At 52.5% G+C, this 18,894-nt stretch overlaps 1 protein-coding gene and 1 pseudogene across 6 annotated transcripts; one reads left to right on the top strand and one right to left on the bottom strand.

Moving 5' to 3' along the window:
- On the top strand, positions 1-5,878 carry trappc5 (trafficking protein particle complex subunit 5). Of its 5 annotated transcripts, XM_078429448.1 has the most exons (3): positions 317-364; positions 585-594; positions 2,130-5,878. In XM_078429448.1, the coding sequence occupies exon 3, from the start codon at positions 2,134-2,136 to the stop codon at positions 2,704-2,706; it is 573 nt and encodes a 190-aa protein (XP_078285574.1). In that variant the 5' UTR covers positions 317-364; positions 585-594; positions 2,130-2,133; the 3' UTR covers positions 2,707-5,878. The 5 variants fall into 5 exon arrangements, with proteins under 5 accessions (XP_078285575.1, XP_078285573.1, XP_078285572.1 ...); XM_078429449.1 differs by lacking the exons at positions 317-364; positions 585-594 and adding an exon at positions 1-65 and having other exon boundaries at positions 2,133-5,878; XM_078429447.1 differs by lacking the exon at positions 585-594 and having other exon boundaries at positions 8-342; positions 2,133-5,878.
- Positions 5,879-7,107: 1,229 nt separating this feature from the next.
- Positions 7,108-17,790, bottom strand: LOC144610614 (zinc finger protein Gfi-1b-like; annotated as a pseudogene). The gene is made up of 6 exons (XR_013549440.1): positions 17,657-17,790; positions 15,286-15,538; positions 11,740-11,990; positions 10,195-10,338; positions 9,144-9,309; positions 7,108-7,380 (listed from the first exon to the last, which is right to left on the bottom strand). The product of XR_013549440.1 is annotated as a zinc finger protein Gfi-1b-like (transcript).
- Positions 17,791-18,894: the final 1,104 nt, after the last annotated feature.

Consider the following 18,894-nt stretch of genomic DNA (forward strand, 5'->3'; position numbering starts at 1 on the left):
ACCGGCCGCGGCGTGACCCGGAAGTGAGCGCACGGAGCGACGGCGTCCGAGACCAACAGTTACCGGTAACGGGGACGGCCCGACCTCCGCACCCGGCCCGCACACGGACAGCACCCGGCCCGGCCCGACCTCCGCGCCCGGCCCGCACACGGACAGCACCCGGCCCGCACACGGACAGCACCCGGCCCGGGTACCGCACCCACCCGGCCCAGCCCGCCCACACAGGTACCGCACCCACCCGGACAGCACAGGTACCGCACCCGGCCCGGCCCGGCCCGCACACGGACAGCACCCGGCCCGCACACGGACACGGACAGCACCCGGCCCAGCCCGCCCACACAGGTACCGCACCCACCCGGCCCAGGTACCGCACCCGGCCGGACAGCACAGGTACCGCACCCGGCCGGACAGCACAGGTACCGCACCCGGCCCGGCCCGGCCCAGCCCAGCCCGCATAGACCAACAGTTACCGGTAACGGGGACGGCCCGACCTCCGCGCCCGGCCCGCACACGGACAGCACAGGTACCGCACCCGGCCTAGCCCAGCCCGCACAGCAGCTGGGGCCACAGGTACCGGGGCCCAGCCCGCACACACACCCCCCCCCCCCCCCCCCCCCGCACCCAAACCCGCACAGCAGCTGGGGCCACAGGTACAGATACTGGGGCACGGCCCGCACACACACACACACACACACAAACCCGCACAGGTACCGGGGCACGGACAGCACTCGGGCTGGGGACGGGACGGGAGGGGAGTGATGGAACCCCCGGGGGAGAGAGAAAAAGGGAGGGGAGGGGGGTGGAGGGAGGAGGGTGGGGGGAGAGAGGGGGCGTGGGGGGGAGGGTGGAGGGGGAGAGGGAGGGGGGAGAGAGGGAGGGGGGAGAGAGGAGGGAAGAGAGAGGGGGAAGAGAGAGGAGGGAGGGGGAAGAGAGAAAGGGAGAGAGGGGGGGAGGGAGGGAGGGAGGGAGGGAGAGGAGGGAGGGAGAGAGGGAAGGGAGAGAGGGAGGGGGAAGAGGGAGGAGGGAGGGGGAAGAGAGAAAGGGAGAAAGGGAGAGGAGACAGAGAGGGGGGAGGGAGAGAGGGAGGGGGGGTGGGAGAGAGGGAAGGGAGGGTGGGGGGAGAAGAGGGAGGGTCGTGGGAAGCCCCCAGGGACCAAGCGTGGGAAAGATGGGGGGGTGGGGGTGTGACGGATGCCCGGGCAGTGACCCTGACTCTATGCTATCTGTGTAAGAAAATAACTGCAGATGCTGGTACAAATCGAAGGTATTTATTCACAAAATGCTGGAGTAACTCAGCAGGTCAGGCAGCATCTCGGGAGAGAAGGAATGGGTGACGCTTCTTCAGTCTAAAGAAGGGTCTCGACCCAAAACGTCACCCATTCCTTCTCTCCCGAGATGCTGCCTGACCTGCTGAGTTACTCCAGCATTTTGTGAATAAATACCTTCGATGCCATCAGTGCACATAATGGTCCAAATGTGGCCATGCAAAGTCCTATAAAGCTCCATCACCTCTTCCTGACTTTCATACTCAACACCCTGACTGGTGAAAGCAAACATGCCTGTGCAGTGCTGCTGAGTCTGGCACTGTGTCTTCCTGCAGGAAAGTGCCTTGCAACTTTTGTCTAGTTTAGAGATACAGCATGGAAACAGGCCCTTCAGCCCACCGAGTCCACACTGACCATCGATCACCCATTCACGCTAGTTCTTTGTTATTCCTCTTTCTTATCCACTCCCTGCACACACCAGGGGCAACTTTACAGAAGCCAATTAACCTACAAACCCACGAGGTCACGGGGAGAACGTACAAACTCCACACAGACAGCACCCATAGTCAGGATCTAAACTTGGTCTCTGGTGCTGTGAGGCAGCGGCCCTACTAGCAACTTTGTTTAGTTTGGTTTAGTTTAGTTTATTGTCACGTGTACAGAGGTACAGTGATCAGCTTTTGTTGCGTGCTATCCAGTCAGCGGAAAGACAATACACGATTACAATCAACCCATTCACAATGTGTGGATACATGTTAAGGGAATAACGTTTAGTGCAAGGTGAAGCCAGTAATTGAGCCATCCAGTGTACAGCTGTCTGATAACGGTCTTGCCAGTGCTGTGATGTGTTTGTCTGCTCGTCCCCAGCATGGCCATGGACACTCGCTTCACCAGGGGCAAGTCGGCCATCCTGGAGCGCTCACTCACCCGCCCCAAGTCAGAGGTCAGCCTGAGCGCCTTCACTCTGCTCTTCTCGGAGATCGTGCAGTACTGCCAGAACCGCGTGTACTCGGTGTCGGAGCTGCAGAACAAGCTGTCCGAGCTGGGTCAGCAGGTGGGGGCCCGAATCCTGGACGTGCTGGTGATGCGCGAGAAGAATGGCAAGCGTGAGACCAAGGTGATCAACGTGCTGCTCTTCATCAAGGTCAACGTGTGGAAGGCCTTGTTCGGCAAGGAGGCGGACAAGCTGGAGCAAGCCAATGACGACGACAAGACCTACTACATCATCGAGAAGGAGCCCCTCATCAACGCCTACATCTCGGTGCCCAAGGAGAACAGCACGCTCAACTGTGCCTCCTTCACCGCGGGCATCGTGGAGGCCATCCTCACCTACAGCGGATTCCCCGCCAAGGTCACGGCCCACTGGCACAAGGGCACCACCCTCATGATCAAGTTTGACGAGTCTGTCATTGCACGCGACAAGACTTTGGATGGGCGATAAGATGTGCTCTCCCTCTCCCCCAACTGCCCACAGTCGTCAAGGACAGTAACCATGTGCAGTGTTAAGATAACTTTGTCTCCACCTGCCCTCCTCTTTCACCCCCTGCTGTGGACTATTAACCATTCCAAGTGTGCAAGTGTTGCTGTTTAACTGTGTCCCTTATTCCGCCTGTTTCAGTCTTCTGTACTTTAGGAAATCTCCTAAATAAGGATGGATTTGCTGGCACCTGGTATTAATTATCTGATGTGTGTGAAAATTAGCATTGCGTATAAAACCATTACAAAATCTCGGGTTGCTTTGGTGGCGGTGACAAACTCTCATGTTTGTGGTGATTCTGGGTGTGGTGGAGACGTTGATGATCCCTGTCCAGTGATGGTGTTGCCCTGGTTTGTTGTCATTCTCACTGTAAGAGTGGGAAATGATACCGTAGGGCTCCTCTGTTGTAGTCAGGATAATGTACCCGCTGTACCGAGAAAAGTCGTTTCATTTAATGGCTTTTATGGAAACGCTGTCCTATGTAAATTAACCGAGAAAGTTTAATATTTACACGGGAAATCCATTCACATTGGATCAGGAGATTGTGAAGAACTTCGGAATCTGTTTTGTGTCAGAATTAGAGTTTTTGTTTTGCGCTCTGAAAACAGTTAATGTTTGCGATAATCCCTTTCCCTTGAACCCATCTGTGGTAAAAGTTAGTCTTGGAGCACTTGTACGTGTTGTTCTAATAAAAGTAAAGAATTAATTTATGCAAATGGAATGCTTAAGAATTGTGATACATTGTGCTGTGCGGTACCTGATTTGCTCCTGTTCCAGTAATGTCCACTTGACAGAGACCTAACTCCTGCACGCATCATTCAACAGTGAATCAGCCAGGTATTCTTGCTTGATTATTATCCGGCCTTGAGCTTGGTCATTTCACTATCTTTACTTCAGATACAGATAGAGCTCTAGGGGCTAGTGAAATCAGGGGATATGGGGAGAAGGCGGGCACAGAGTTACTGATTGTGGATGATCACAATGAATGGCGGTGCTGGCTCGAAGGGCCAAATAGCCTCCTCCTGTCACCGCGGACAACAGGCCCTTCAGCCCACCGAGTCCACGGTTGGGACAATTTACGGAAGCACGTCTTTGGAATGTTGGGGGAAACCAGAACACCCAGAGAAAACCCCACAAGGTCACAGGGAGAATGTAAATCTCCGTTAAAAAAAAAAACTTGCCTCGTAAACCTCTTTTTAAACGTTACCTCTCTCACCTTAAAAGTACGCCCTCTGGTGTTTGATATTCCCACCCTGGGAAAAAGACTCCATCCTTATCTTTATATATAGTATAAGAAAATAACTGCAGATGCTGGTACAAATCGATTTATTCACAAAATGCTGGCAGCATCTCGGGAGAGAAGGAATGGGTGACGTTTCGGGTCAAGACCCTTCTTCAGACTTATCTTTGCCTTGCATAATTGTCTGTACTGGTACTGAAACTATCAGGTTGCTCCAGAGAAAACAATCCAAGGTTGTGCAGCCTCTCATCACAGAATATACTCTCCGGTTCAGGTAGTATTCTGGCAAACCCCTTCACCAACACTCCAAATCCTCCATTTTACCTATAGAGTGTGACGCCACAAAGGTGCTTTATTGTCACAGTGAAATTATTTCTGCCTCGATCACACTTGCACGAGTCGCCATATTTTGGCGCCATTTACAAAATGTCCGGTCCGTGCGCTGGATGTACAGGAGCGGCTCCTGATCCAGGCGAGCCCCAGGCTGCTACAGGGCCTCTTCCTCCGTCACCCTCGAGCTTCTCGGCCCGCCGACCCACGTCCCTCTCCCCGCCCGCCCGCCCGTGTGTCCCGGGGGCAAACACCTGCAGCTGACCTTGCAGGCGCTGGAGGCAAATACCCCGCTCCCTCACCCACCGGCCCACTCCTCAGGTCCGTCGTCACCAGCGGCTCCCTCCTCAACTCTCTGGTCTTCGGGGCCGAGTTCAGCGGCTTCCCCCCTGCAGGCTGCGGGCTTCTTAAGGCAGAAACCTTTGCATCCCATGTCAAGCAAGGTGCCAGCCTACATGGTGTGAGCTTGGTTACGTAAAACCCACCTGGAGAAGTGGACCATTAGAAATACAAGCACCTGGAGGAGATACCAACGAAGATAGACACAAAGAGCTGGAGTAACGCAGCGGGACAGCACCTCTGGAAGAAAACAAGGAGGTGTCGAGACCCTTCTTCAGACTGATACCTCCAAGATAAGTTCAGAAGTATGAGAGAGGTGGCACGGTAGCGCAGCAGTAGAGTTGCTGCTTGACAGCGGCTGCAGCGCCAGAAACCTGGGTTCGATCCCGACTACGGTTTCTGTCTGTACGGAGTTTGTATGTTCTCCCCGTGACCTGTGTGGGCTTTCTCTGAGATCCTCCCACACTCCAAAGACGTACAGATTTGTCGGTTAATTGTCTTGGTAAATTATCCCTAGTGTGTGTGTAGGATAGTGTTAATGTGCAGGGATCGCTGGTCGGCACGGGCCCGGTGGGCCGATAGAGCCTGTTTTCGTGCTGTATCTAAACTAAACCCGTTGAAAATTACCGAATAGTGAAAGGCCTGGATAGAGTGGATGTGGAGAGGATGTTTCTGTTAGTGGGAGAGTCTAGGACCAGAAGGCACAGCTTCAGAATTAATGGACGTTCCTTTATGAAGAAGATGAGGAGGAATTTATTTAGTCAGAGGGTGGTGAATCTGTGGAATTCTTTGCCACAGAAGGGTGTGGGGGCCAAGTAAATTGATATTTTTAAGGCAGAGATAGATTCTTGATCAGTAAGGGTGTCAGGGGTTATGGGGAGAAGGCAGGAGAATGGAGTTGAGAGAGAAAGATAGATCAGCCATAATTGAATGGCGGGGTAGACTTGATGGGCCGAATGGCCTAATTCTGCTCCTATCATTTATGAACATGAGATGACCAATAGATTATTCAGCACAACAGGATAGTTTGTCTGTTTGTTTCTATGTTAATTGTTTTTGTAAAGCGCTTTGAGCATGTGATAAGGCGCTATATAAAATAAATGGATTATTATTATTATTATTATTACTGTTTCCACATCAATCTCTGTACCAACAGCGAAGCCAGCTCCCAACCCACATTGTAAAGCCACCTTTGTAAATTGGGGGTTTCTTTATTATTAATTAAAAATATATCATACAAGCATTTACAACAGAAGAAACTTGAAGTGCATCAATTCCCACTGCGCCATCACGACAGAGGTTACAAAGGCTGTTACATGGAGCTCTGACTGGCGCTGTAAACTGAATGATGATTCCCCATGTGTGCACGTTGACTTTGAAAGTGAAGGGGAAATGATTTAATAGGAATCCGAGGGGTAACTTTTTCATACAGAGGGTGGTGGGTGTATGGAACGAGCTGCCAGAGGAGGTAGTTGAGGCTGGGATTATCCCAACATTTAAGAAACAGTTAGACAGGTACACGGATGGATAGGACAGGTTTGGAGGGATATGGACCAAGCGCGGGCAGGTGGGACTAGTGTAGATGGGACATGTTGGTCGGTGTGGGCAAGTTGGGCCAAAGGGCCTGTTTCCACACTGTATCACTCAATAACTATGACTTTCATGATTACCCTGAGATTCAAGAGAAAGTGATGATCAGTTCCAATTCCGCTGACATGTTTCCTGGTTAAGGCACAATGTTACATCATAACATTTTTGGAAAATATTTTTTAAAAAGCGCTTCAGGGTCGTTGTCCTTGTTTGGTCGGTTTTCCACCCAGTGCAAAGTGGAGGAGAGAACTACTTTCCCTGCCCCTGGCAGGCAAACCCTTCAAAATGGTTGGCAGACTCTGGACCCTTGCAGGAACTATCCCAACGTTTAAGAAACATTTACACAGGTACATGGATGGGACAGGTTTAGAGGGATATGGACCAAATGCAGGCAGGTGGGACTAGTGTAGCTGAGGCATGTTGGCCGGTGTGGGAAAGTTGGGCCGCAGGGCCTGTTTCCACACTGTATCACTCTATGACTGTGCACCAATTTCAAAAGATTCTGGAACAGCTCATTGATTTCTGGCTTGGAAGCAACAAAAAAGACAGACACAAAATGCTGGAGTAACTCAGCGGGTCAGGCAGCATCTTGGGAGAGAAGGAATGGGTGACGTTTCGGGTCGACACCCTTCTTCAGACTGCCAATGTCTCTCATCCATTCAATTCTTCAGATAACAATGTCTTTTTGGTTCAGTTTGGAGAGGAGAAATATTTCTCATTGGTTAAATTTCTGTGGCTGAGTTAGAGGGCTAGGATTTTGTTCATCGGTTCAATGAAGAGCTGGTTCATCATTCGTTGGTTTAATCTCAAAGCTGGAATGTCGCTCGTTCATCGAGTTGGAAAGCTGGAGAGTTGTTCAATGGCCAAGACACCAAACGAGGTCAATGTTTATTGGCCCAGCTGGAGATCTTCAGCAGTGGGCGAAGCCTACGCTAGCTAGGCTTTGACCCATCCACCAGCTGAGCTGAACTCGATGTGGGTCTCCTGGTGTCTCCGCAAGTCGACTTTCCGCTGGAACCCCTTGCCGCAGATGGAGCAGATGAAAGGCTTGAAGCCGGTGTGTTTCCTGCTGTGGGTGATGAGGTTGGAACTCTGGCTGAAGGCTTTCCCACACACCTGACACTTGTGGGGCTTCTCACCTGCAACACAACACCGTTGGCAGTGGTAGATACCAGGGTCCCGGTCTCAGTGGAGGAAGCACTGCCGAGAACAAAGGGGGACCGGTGTGGGGGGGGGGCGCGCGCACCAGAATCAAAGAGGGACCCGTTGTGGGGGGGGACCGAGAACAAAGAGGGACCCGTTGGGGGGGGGGGGGCACCGAGAACAAAGAGGAATCGCGGGGGGGGGGGGGGGGGAGGAAGAGGGACTATATTCACAAGTTACAGGAGTAAAATTAGGCCATTCGAACCATCGATTCTACTCCGCCATTCAATCATGGCTGATCTCTGCCTCCTAATCCCACTTTCCTGCCTTCTCCCCATGACCCTTAACACCAGTTCTAATCAAGAACTTGTCCCTCTATGCCTTTAAAATATCCACTGACTTGGCCTCCACAGCCCTGTGTGGCAATGAGTTCCACAGATTAACTGCCCTCTGACTAAAGAAGTTCCTCCTCTCCTCCTTTCTAAAAGAGGTGAATATTGAAAATATTGACTGCTTGTGTAACTTTACGTGGCAACTCTTGCGTACTTGTTCTGATGCGAACAAATAATCTCACTGTACCAAGTACATGTAACTGTAATTAATCAATCAATCAATAAATCAATCAATCAATAAAATGGCCACATGCAAACTGGAGGAACAGCACCTCATTCTGCATGGGCAGCTAACAACCCAATGGAGTGAAGATTAAATTCTACAATTTTAGGTAACCTCTAACAACCCTCCCCTTCCTTTTCTCCCCCCTCCCCTCTGCCCCACCTGGGCTTTCACCTCTTTCTCCTCCACCTACATTCCTTCCTCGAGCTTCATGTCCCTTTTCTCCCCCTTCTCTCTCCTGTGCCACCTCCACCCCCACCCCCCCTTATCCTGCTTCCCTCTTCCACGTACATCCTTCCTCTGGCTTCACATTTCACTCCTCTTCTCTCCCTCTCTGACACCCTTTTGTCTTCTCTCCCTCTCCCTCTCCCTCTCTGCCAATCTAACCCATCCTCGCAAGTGTCCACCTGTCACCTGCCAGGCTTTGTCGCGACTCCACCTGGTTCAGAGATACAGCATGGAAACAGGCCCTTCAGCCCACCAAGTCCTTACTGACCATCAATAACTGAGGGCATGTGCTGGAGTAGATCCCAGTAGCCATGGGGATGTGCTGCATAGTAGACTATGGGAGTGTGCTGGAGTAGACTGGTACCTGTGTGGATGAGGGTGTGCTGGAGTAGATCCCAGTAGCCAAGGGGATGTGCTGCATAGTAGGCATGGGATCCCATCCAGCACACACTCCCATCGTCTACTGGGATCCATTCCAGCACATAGTCAACTCTGCAACACATGACAGAGTGGACCCCAGTAGACTATGGGAGTGTGTGCTGGATAAGATCTCATTAGCCATGGGGAGTGTGCTGGAGCTGTGTGGATGAAGGTGTGCTGGGGCAGACGGGTACCTGTGCGGATGAAGGTGGGGCAGGCAGGTACCTGTGTGGATGAAGGTGTGCTGGGGCAGACAGGTACCTGTGTGGATGAAGGTGTGCTGGGGCAGACAGGTACCTGTGTGGATGAAGGTGGGCCAGACAGGTACCTGTGGATGAAGGTGTGCTGGGGCAGACAGGTACCTGTGTGGATGAAGGTGGGCCAGACAGGTACCTGTGTGGATGAAGGTGTGCTGGGGCAGACAGGTACCTGTGTGGATGAAGGTGGGCCAGACAGGTACCCGTGTGGATGAAGGTGTGCTGGGGCAGACAGGTACCTGTGTGGATGAAGGTGTGCTTCTTCATGTCTGACTTCTGGTGGAAGCACTTGCCGCAGTACTGGCACGGGTAGGGCCGAGTGTCTGAGTGGATCAGCAAGTGTGTGGACAACGTGGAGGAACGCTTGAAGTTTTTCCCACAGATCTTGCAGTTGAAACTCCTCTCCTGCTGAAACAGAAAGAACGTTTAATGCCGAAGACAGACACAGAGTGCTGGAGTAACGCAGCGGGTCAGGCAGCATCTCTGGGGAGAAGGAATAGGTTCCGTTATGTATCCCTTCGTTAGCTCTTGCTGTGAGGGATCGATCTTGGCACGGTCACAGCTGGGGTCAACAGTGGCCAAACCTCACGCCCCACAATCCCGTGACACCAATCGTGGAGGACCAGAAACTACTCACACGGTGGCGCAGCGGTAGAGTTTCTGCCTCACGGTGCCAAAGACCCGGGTTCGATCCTGACTACGGGTGCTGTCTGTACGGAGTTTGTACGTTCTCCCCGTGACCTGCGTGGGTTTTCTCCGGGATCTTTGGTTTCCTCCCACATTCCAAGGACAGACAGCTTTGTAGGTTAATTGGCTTCATAAATGTCAAAATTGTCCCTAGTACGTGTTGGATAGTGTTAGTGTGTGGGGATCGCTGGTCAGCCTAGACTCAGTGGGCCGAAGGGCCTTGTTTCCGAGCTGTATCTCTAAACTAAAATATACTACTCACCCTTGGGGGCATCACATTATTGACCCAGTTTAATCCCCATGGCCGTTTATTTAATCCAGATTAATCTCCAACTTTAGATAGACACCAAATGCTGGAGTAACTCAGCAGGTCAGGCAGCATCTCTGGAGAGAAGGAATAGGTAACATTTTGTGTCGGAACCCTTCTTCAGACTGGAAGATAGAAAAGGCCAGAACAAATCAGGGCCACGGCAGATGACCTCAGGAAGGGTGGAGTCCACAATGGTCCATTGTTGGCTGGGGAAGATGTGCTAATGACAGGGACACAAGGGTGCGAACAGTGGAACTAGCAGGACCAGCCTTCTGTCCACAGTTACTCCTTACCTTGGTTTGGGTGTGTGTGGCCCGGTGTTGCTCCAGACTGGCAGAGTGACCAAAGGCTTTCTCACACATCCCGCAGGAGAAGGGCTGGGCCCCGCTGTGTGATCTCCGGACATGAACGTCCAGCGCATGTGGACCTGGAAAGCCCTGCATTGGAAATAGTCATGGTGAAGATAGGTAACTGGTCACACATGTCCAGTTATCAGTAACTGGTCACACATGTCCAGTTATCAATAGACAATAGGTGCAGGAGGAGGCCATTCGGCCCTTTGAGCCAGCATCGCCATTCAATGTGATCATGGCTGATCATTCTCAATCAGTACCCCGTTCCTGCCTTCTCCCCGTACCCCCTGACTCCGCTATCCTTAAGAGCTCTATCTAGCTCTTTCTTGAATGCATTCAGAGAATTGGCCTCCACTGCCTTCTGAGGCAGAGAATTCCACAGATTCACAACTCTCTGACTGAAAAAGTTTTTCCTCATCTCCGTTCTAAATGGCCCACCCCTTATTCTCAAACTGTGGCCCCTGGTTCTGGACTCCCCCAACATTGGCTGGTCACACATGTCCAGTTATCAGTGGCCAGTCACACACGCCCAGTTGTCTGGGGACTGCTCCACCAGTGAGACCTTCTCACGGCCATGGACAGAGGCCACCGAGTCCCCACCAACACCAAGCATCACAGTTACACCCAACCCACTTCCTTCTCTCGTTAACTCCCCTCAGACTCCAGCACCCACTGCAGGTGAGTCACCGATCCACCCACCGTGGAGAGCTGATCCCTCTTGTAAATGATGGGTGTATGGAACGAGCTGTGTGCCTGTGTGTGCGTACTTGTGTACGTGTGTGTGTGTGTGTGTGTGTGTGTGTGTGTGTGTGCGCGCGTGTGCTTGTATTTGTGCGTGTATGTCAGTGTACACGTATGTGTACGCACTTTGTGTGTGTGCACGTGTGTGTACTTGTGTGTGTGTGTGTCCAGTGCGTGCATGTCTAGTGTGTGCGTACTTGTGTGTACATGTGTGCGCCTCGTGTGTGTGCGCTTGCGTGTGTGTACACCTGGGTGTGTGTGTGTGCGTGTCTACACACCTGGATCTGTATGTGTGTGTTTGTGTGTGCGTGCATACCTGGGTCTCTGTGTATGTGCGTGCACGTGTGTGTGTGCGCGCATGCGTGCACACCTGGGTCTGTGTGTGTGTGTGTGTGTGCGCACCTGGATCTCTATGTGTGTGTGTGAGTGCGTGCACACCTGGGTCTGTGTGTGTGTGTGTGTGTGTGTGTGTGTGTGTGTGTGTGTGTGTGCGCGTGTGCACACCTGTGTGTGTGTGTGTGCGTGCGTGCGTGCGTGCACACCTGGGTCTGTGTGTGCGTGTGTGTGTGTGGGCACGTGCGTGCACACCTGGGTCTGTGTGTGTGTGTGCACCTGGGTCTGTGTGTGTGTGTGTGGGCACGTGCGTGCACACCTGGGTCTCTGTGTGTGTGCGTGCGTGCGTGCGTGCACACCTGGGTCTGTGTGTGCGTGGCCAGGTGTGACTGGGACACAGTGACCATTTACCTTGTCACATTTGAGGCTGTGGTCCGGGTCTCTGCGCTGGCCTCTCGGAGTGACCACCGTGCGGCCGTGACCTTCGCTGCTCTGTGTGCCGCTCTGTTTCTGGACGGTGCCTTTGGCCTCCAGAAGTGGCGACAGGTAATCCTCAACCAGGTGTTTGAGCCGGGCAGTGGAGCTCCCGGTCCAGGGGCAGGGCCGGCATCGTAACCCCATGGCCACGACCGTGTCCGACGGAACAAACACTTTGTCTGAAGCTGCAAGAGGTCAGACCGTTCAAATCAGTATTGACATGGATCTTAGAGTCGATCTCGACACAGAGTGCTTGAATAACTCAGCGGGTCAGGCAGCATCTCTGGAGAAAAGGAATCATTCATAAGCGATAGGAGCATAATTAGGCCATTCGGCCCATCAAGTGGCACGGTGGCGCAGCGGTAGAGTTGCTGCCTTACAGCGAATGCAGCGCCGGAGACTCAGGTTCGATCCTGACTACGGGTGCCGTCTGTACGGAGTTTGTACGTTCTCCCCGTGACCCGCGTGGGTTTTCTCCGAGATATTCGGTTTCCTCCCACACTCCAAAGACGTGCAGGTTTGTAGGTTAATTGACTGGGTAAATGTAACAATTGTCCCTAGTGTGTGTAGGATAATGTTAGTGTGCGGGGATCGCTGGGCGGCGCGGACTTGGTGGGCCGAAGGACCTGTTTCCGCACTGTATCTCTAAATCTAAAAATCTAAGTCTACTCTGCCATTCAATCATGGCTGATCTATCTCTCCCTCCCAACCCCATTCTCCTGCCTTCTCCCCATAACCCCTGACACCCGTGCTATCCAAGAATCTATCCATCTGTCTCTGCCTTATCTATACACTAAAACTCTCGTTTGTTTGTTTGTTTGTTTGTTCCTGAACTACAACCAAAACGGTCCATGATAGCGCGACAATTTTAGGCCCACCTTACTCACCGCCATCCCTTTGGTGCTAATGGAAGAAGTTTCATTGAAATCGGTGTTATATTTTAAAAGTTATTCACATTTTAAAGTTTAAATCTATCTCCTAGGGATGGAGGGGGGAGAGGAGGGAGGAGAGGGTGCTGCACCAATGCAGGAGAGGTTTGGGCCCAACGGGTCCACTTGGTCTAGTATCCATATAAATATCCTCCACAGCCTTCTGGAGCAATGAATTCCACAGATTCACCACCCTCTGACTAAAGAAATCCCTCCTCATCTCTTTCCTGAAGGAACGTCCTTTTATTCTGAGGCTGTGCCCTCTGGTCCTGGACTCTCCCACTAGTGGAAACATCCTCTCCACATCGTTTGACGTTTTGGGTCGTGACTTTTCTTCAGACTGAGAGTCACGTTTGACGTTTTGGGTCGTGACTTTTCTTCAGACTGAGAGTCAGGGAGGGGGAAACTAATGGTACGGGAAGGTTCTGGAAAAAGCAGAGCCAGCACCGATGACTTGGTAAAGGTGGAGCCCACAATGGTCCGTTGTTGGATGTGGAAGAGGTGACAATGAAGGGGTTCAAGACGACTAGGGTGGTGGAGGGAGGGAGAGAGAGGGAATGCAAGGCTCACTTGAAATGAGAGAAATCAATATTCATACCTTTGGGTTAAGCTACTCAGAATCGATCTGTGCCTGTGCATCTGAGCTGGGAGTGATATTCTCAGTATGAACTCTTCCTGCTGTTTATTTGTCTTCTAGAAGTTTCCTGCTGTTGCTCCCAGCTTCACTGGAACTAGATCCTTACCCTTTGGTCCTCCCAGTTGCTGATCTGTGGCCTATGTTTAGTTTAGAGATACAGCGCTGAAACAGGCCCTTCGGCCCACCGAGTCCGTACCAACCAGCAATGCCCGCACATTAACACTACCCTACACACCCACTAGGGACAATTTACATTTACCAAACCAATTAACCTACATGCCTGTACGTCTTTGGAGTGTGGGAGGAACCCGAAGATCTCGGAGAAACCCCGCGCAGGTCACGGGGGGGAACGTTCAAACTCCGTACAGACAGCACCCGTAGTCAGGATCGAACCCGGGTCTCTGGTGCTGTGAGGCAGCACTCTACTGCTGCGCCACCGTGCCACCCTAGTTTTCTTGTCTCCACACTACACAAAGGATGTGGTAGCAATGGAGAAAGTGCAGAAGAGATTCACTAGAATGTTCCTGGAAAGGAGGCCTTGAGTTCAAAGGAGGGATTGGACAAGAACCAGGGGCCACTGTCTAAGAATAAAGGGGACGCCATTTAAAACTGAGGTGGGAAGAAACGTTTTCACCCAGAGAGTTGTGAATTTGTGGAATTCTCTGCCACAGAGGGCAGTGGAGGCCAATTCACTGGATGAATTTAAAAGAAAGTTAGATAGAGCTCTAGGGGATAGCGGAATCAAGGGATATGGGGAGAAGGCAGGCACGGGTTACTGATTGTGGATGATCAGCCATGATCACAAAGAATGGCGGTGCTGGCTCGAAGGGCCAAATGGCCTCCTCCTGCACCTATTGTCTATGGATCGTCTGGGCTTCATGTCACTGGAACACAGGAGGCTGAGGGGTGAGCTGATGGAGGTTTATAAACTTACAAGGGGCGTAGTCAGGGTAGAGAGTCATGTTCCCCAGAGCAGGGAGCACAGTAGTACAGGGTTAGGCTGAGAAGATGAGGGACAGGTTTTTCACACAGAGGGAGGGGTGGTTATCTGGAACGAGCTGCCAAAGGTAGTAATGCATCGGGTAAAATTACATAGTTTAAAAGGCCATTTCAACAGGCACTTGCATCGTGAAGGTACATAGGAATCCCAAAGACATGCAGGTTTGTAGGTTGTGTAGGAAAAAAACTGCAGGTGCTGGTTTAAATCGAAGGTAGACACAAAATGCTGGAGTAAACTCAGCGGGTCAGGCAGCATCTCTGGAGAAAAGGAATGGGTGACGTTTCGGGTCGAGACCCTTCTTCAGACTGACCACGAAACGTCACCCACTCCTTCTCTCCCGAGATGCTGCCTGACCCGCTGAGTTACTCCAGCATTTTGTGTCTACCTTCAGGTTTGTAGGTTAATCGGCCCACTATAAATTGTCACTCGTGTGTTAGGGAGTGGATGGGAAAAGGGAATAATATAGAACTAGTGTGAACGGGTGATCGATGGTTGGCGTGGACTCGGTGGGCCGATGGGCCTGTTTCCATGTTGGATCTCCAAACTAAAAGCTTGAACCACTGGTGAGATTACCGATAAAGAGGTTCTCCATAACTGAGAGATTAGACAAGGTCTCAGCTTAACATTGCATGTTTGGCAGCAAGGTGGCTCAGTGGTAGAGTTGCTGCCTTACAGCTCCAGAGACCTGGGTTCCATCCTGACTACGGGTGCTTTGTTTACGGAGTTTGTACCTTCTCCCCATGTAGGTTGATTGGTTTCTGTAAAAATCGCAAATTGTCCCTAGTGTGTAGGATAGTGCTAGTGTGTGTTCGGCACGGACTCGATGGGCCGAGGGCCTGTTTCCACTCCGTATCTGCCGAACAATCTACCCGTCTCTGCATCCACGGACGCTGCCCCAACCGCGGATAACACACCTGACGGGGAGTGCGTTGTCCAAAGGTCCTGGCACGCGGGGCTTCTCACGCACGCTCCCTCCTCCGCTCCAGGTGAAGCCGCGAGCCTGTCCTCTCCTGAGCCCACCCTGTGTCGGAGCACCTCGCCAGCACCTTGGCTCAGGGCCGCAGAACGAGGGGGACGTCTCCATGGGGTTCACGCTCCTCGGGGGCTCCTCCAGTTTAATGACCAGAGCTGCTGGTCCCTGAGATCCGGTCTCCTCTGGGCCAGGCACTGTGGAGGGAAGGAGAGAGGGAGGGAAGGAGAGAGGGAGGGAGGGAGGGAGTGGGAGGGAGGGAGGGAGGGAGGGAGGGAGGGAGGGAGGGAGGGAGGGAGGGAGGGAGGGAGGGAGGGGAGGGGAGGGAGAGAGAGAGAGAGAGAGAGAGAGAGAGAGAGAGAGGAGAGAGAGAGAGAGAGAGAGAGAGAGAGAGAGAGAGAGAGAGAGAGAGAGAGAGAGAGAGAGAGAGAGAGAGAGAGAGAGAGAGAGAGAGAGAGAGAGAGAGAGAGAGAGAGAGAGAGAGAGAGAGGGAGGGAGAGGGAGAGGGAGAGGGAGAGGGAGAGGAGAGGGAGAGGGAGAGGGAGAGGGAGGGGGAGGGGGAGGGGGAGGGGGAGGGGGAGGGGGGAGGGGGAGGGGGAGGGGGAGGGGGGAGAGGGAGAGGGAGAGAGAGGCCATTTAAAACTGAGGTGAGAAAAAACGTTTTCACCCAGAGAGTAGTGAGTTTGTGGAATTCTCTGCCACAGAGGGCAGTGGAGGCCAATTCACTGGATGCATTTAAAAGAGAGTTAGATATAGCTCTAGGGGCTAGTGGAATCAAGGGATATGGGGAGAAGGCAGGCACAGGTTACTGATTGTGGATGATCAGCCATGATCACAATGAATGGTGGTGCTGGCTCGAAGGGCCAAATGGCCTCCTCCTGCACCCTTTTTTCTACGTTTCTAAGACCAGGGCCCTTCAGCCCACAATGTCCGTGCCAAACCATCTCTTATCGAGCTGCACTTCATCCATATCCCCCCATCCTCTGCACATCCATGTCCCCATCCAAAAGCCTCAAGCACCACTATCCTACCTGCCCCAAGCATCACTATCATACCTGCCCCAAGCACCACTATCATACCTGCCCCAAGCATCACTATCACACCTGCCCCAAGCATCACTATCACACCCTGCCCCAAGCATCACTATCACACCTGCCCCAAGCACCACTATCACACCTGCCCCAAGCATCACTATCCTACCTGCCTCAAGCATCACTATCACACCTGCCCCAAGCATCACTATCCTACCTGCCTCAAGCATCACTATCACACCTGCCCCAAGCATCACTATCATACCTGCCCCAAGCACCCACTATCACACCTGCCCCAAGCATCACTATCCTACCTGCCCCAAGCACCACTATCACACCTGCCCCCAAGCATCATGATCATACCTGCCCCCAACCACCACTCTGTTTAATTTTACCAAAAATACATTTATTCAATTATTTACAACAATAATATTTACAAAACGAACAATACCAACACAGCCACCACCAAGTACAAAAATTACCAACTATTCAAAATACTAAGATAGACACGAAATGCTGGAGTAACTCAGCGGGTCGGGAAGCATCTCGGGAGAGAAGGAATGGTGACGTTTCGGGTCGAGCCTCTTCTTCAGACTGAAGAAACAATCACCCATTCCTTCTCTCCCGAGATGCTGCCTGACCCGCTGAGTTACTCCAGCATTCCGTGTCTCCCTTCAGGTTTGTAGGTTAATTGGCCCACAATAAATTGTCCCTCGTGATTGAATTCTTAATACTAAATTCTAAATATTAAATGACTACATTCCCCGATCCTGATCCAGGATGCAGTCAACCCCCCCCACCCCTGTCCCCCCAACCCACTCGCCCCTGCCCCTCCAACCCACTCGCCCCTGCCCCTCCAACCCACTCGCCCCTGCCCCCAACCCCCCACCCACTCACCTCTGCCCCCTCAACCCCCCACCCATTCCCCCCAACCCCCCACCCACTCACCCCTGCCCCCCAACCCCCCACCCACTCACCCTGCCCCCCACAACCCCCCACCCACTCACCTCTGCCCCCTCAACCCCCCACCCATTCCCCCCAACCACTCACCCCTACCCCCCAAACCCCCAACCCACTCGCCCATGCCCCCCAACCCCCAACCCACTCGCCCCTCCCCCCAACCCACCCCCCCAGTGCCCAGTGGTCCCAGAATCCCCCCCAGTGCCCGTGGACACCGCGTGTTCCTTTTCGAGGGCCTCTCGGTCACGGACGTAACCCCCAAACAAGGGCCCTTGCGTGTAGGGTGGGGGGAAGGGGGGAGGGTGACGTCGCTGGGTTTCTCACCTGGAACGTGTGCCGGGCTGAGCACGTAGTCATCCTCATCAAAGGGCCGGGTCTGGTGACTGGTGAACCGGCGGCTTCGTACCAGAAACGACCGAGGCATCCTGGCCGATCCCCCTCTCCCCTCGTATCCCCAAGGTCCCTCCTCTAAAATAAATGGGGAAAAACATTATGTAAAAATAAATAGGGTGGATCAGGTAGAACGCAGGAGGATGAAAGGTGATCTTATAGAATTTGTAGGATAGAACTGCAGATGTTGGTTTAAATCGAAGGTGGACACAAAATGCTGGAGTAACTCAGCGGGTCAGGCAGCATCTATGGAGAGAAGGAATGGGTGACGTTTCTCCAGTCTGAAGAAGGGTCTCGACCCGAAACGTTACCCATTCCTTCTCTCCAGAGATGCTGCCTGACCCGCTGAGTTACTCCAGCATCTTGTGTCTGCCGGTGATCTTATAGAGATGTATAAGATGATGAGAGGAATAGATCGGGTAGATGCATGGAGTCTTTTGCCCAGAGTAGGGGAATCGAGGACCAGAGGGAGCTCCAGTTTCCCCCTACATTCCAAAGACGTGCAGGTTTGTCGGTGTATTGGTTTCTGTAAATTGTCCCTGGTGTGCAGGATAGAACAAGTGTGTGGGTGATTGCTACTTCCATTGGCGTGGACCTAGTGGGCTGAAAGGTCTGTTTCCACGTTGTATCTTTAAACTAAACTAGACATTTTCCATCTTCCATCTTCTCAGCTCAACCTGCCCCTCCCCTAAAGCCTCTCTACACCAGCCTCCTCCTCGTTATATCAGAGAGTTGCGGCTCTTTTGAGTTTTGCAAGTTCGATGTAAAACTGAAACAACACCCAATACTTTGCTCAAGGTTTTATCGGCAAACCCTGAGAAAGATTAAGGCAATCAATACCTCAATACCCACCCGCTATCACAATGGACATTTAAATGATGGTAAACAGTGGCCTTCTATGCAGAGGATGCGGAGGCTCGAGGGGCAGGTTGAAACATTGAGGACCAAATGCCTCTTGCTCCAGGTGAACCTGGCATCCTGCAGTGTGCTCATTCCAACTCTAGAGGGAGATTGAGGCCCATCTCTGGTGCAGTGGTGTAAACAATGGCAAATGCCCATTTCTCAGACTGAAACATAGAAAATAGGTGCAGGAGTAGGCCATTCGGCCCTTCGAGCCTGCACCGCCATTCAATATGATCATGGCTGATCATCCAACTCAGTATCCCGTACCT

Source organism: Rhinoraja longicauda, chromosome 37 (genome assembly GCF_053455715.1).
Source record: "Rhinoraja longicauda isolate Sanriku21f chromosome 37, sRhiLon1.1, whole genome shotgun sequence".
NCBI classification, from domain to species: domain Eukaryota; kingdom Metazoa; phylum Chordata; class Chondrichthyes; order Rajiformes; family Arhynchobatidae; genus Rhinoraja; species Rhinoraja longicauda.

Excerpts from the sequence above, each read along its gene's own strand:
- trappc5 (XM_078429449.1), top strand. The coding sequence starts at position 2,134 with ATGGCCATGGACACTCGCTTCACCAGGGGCAAGTCGGCCATCCTGGAG.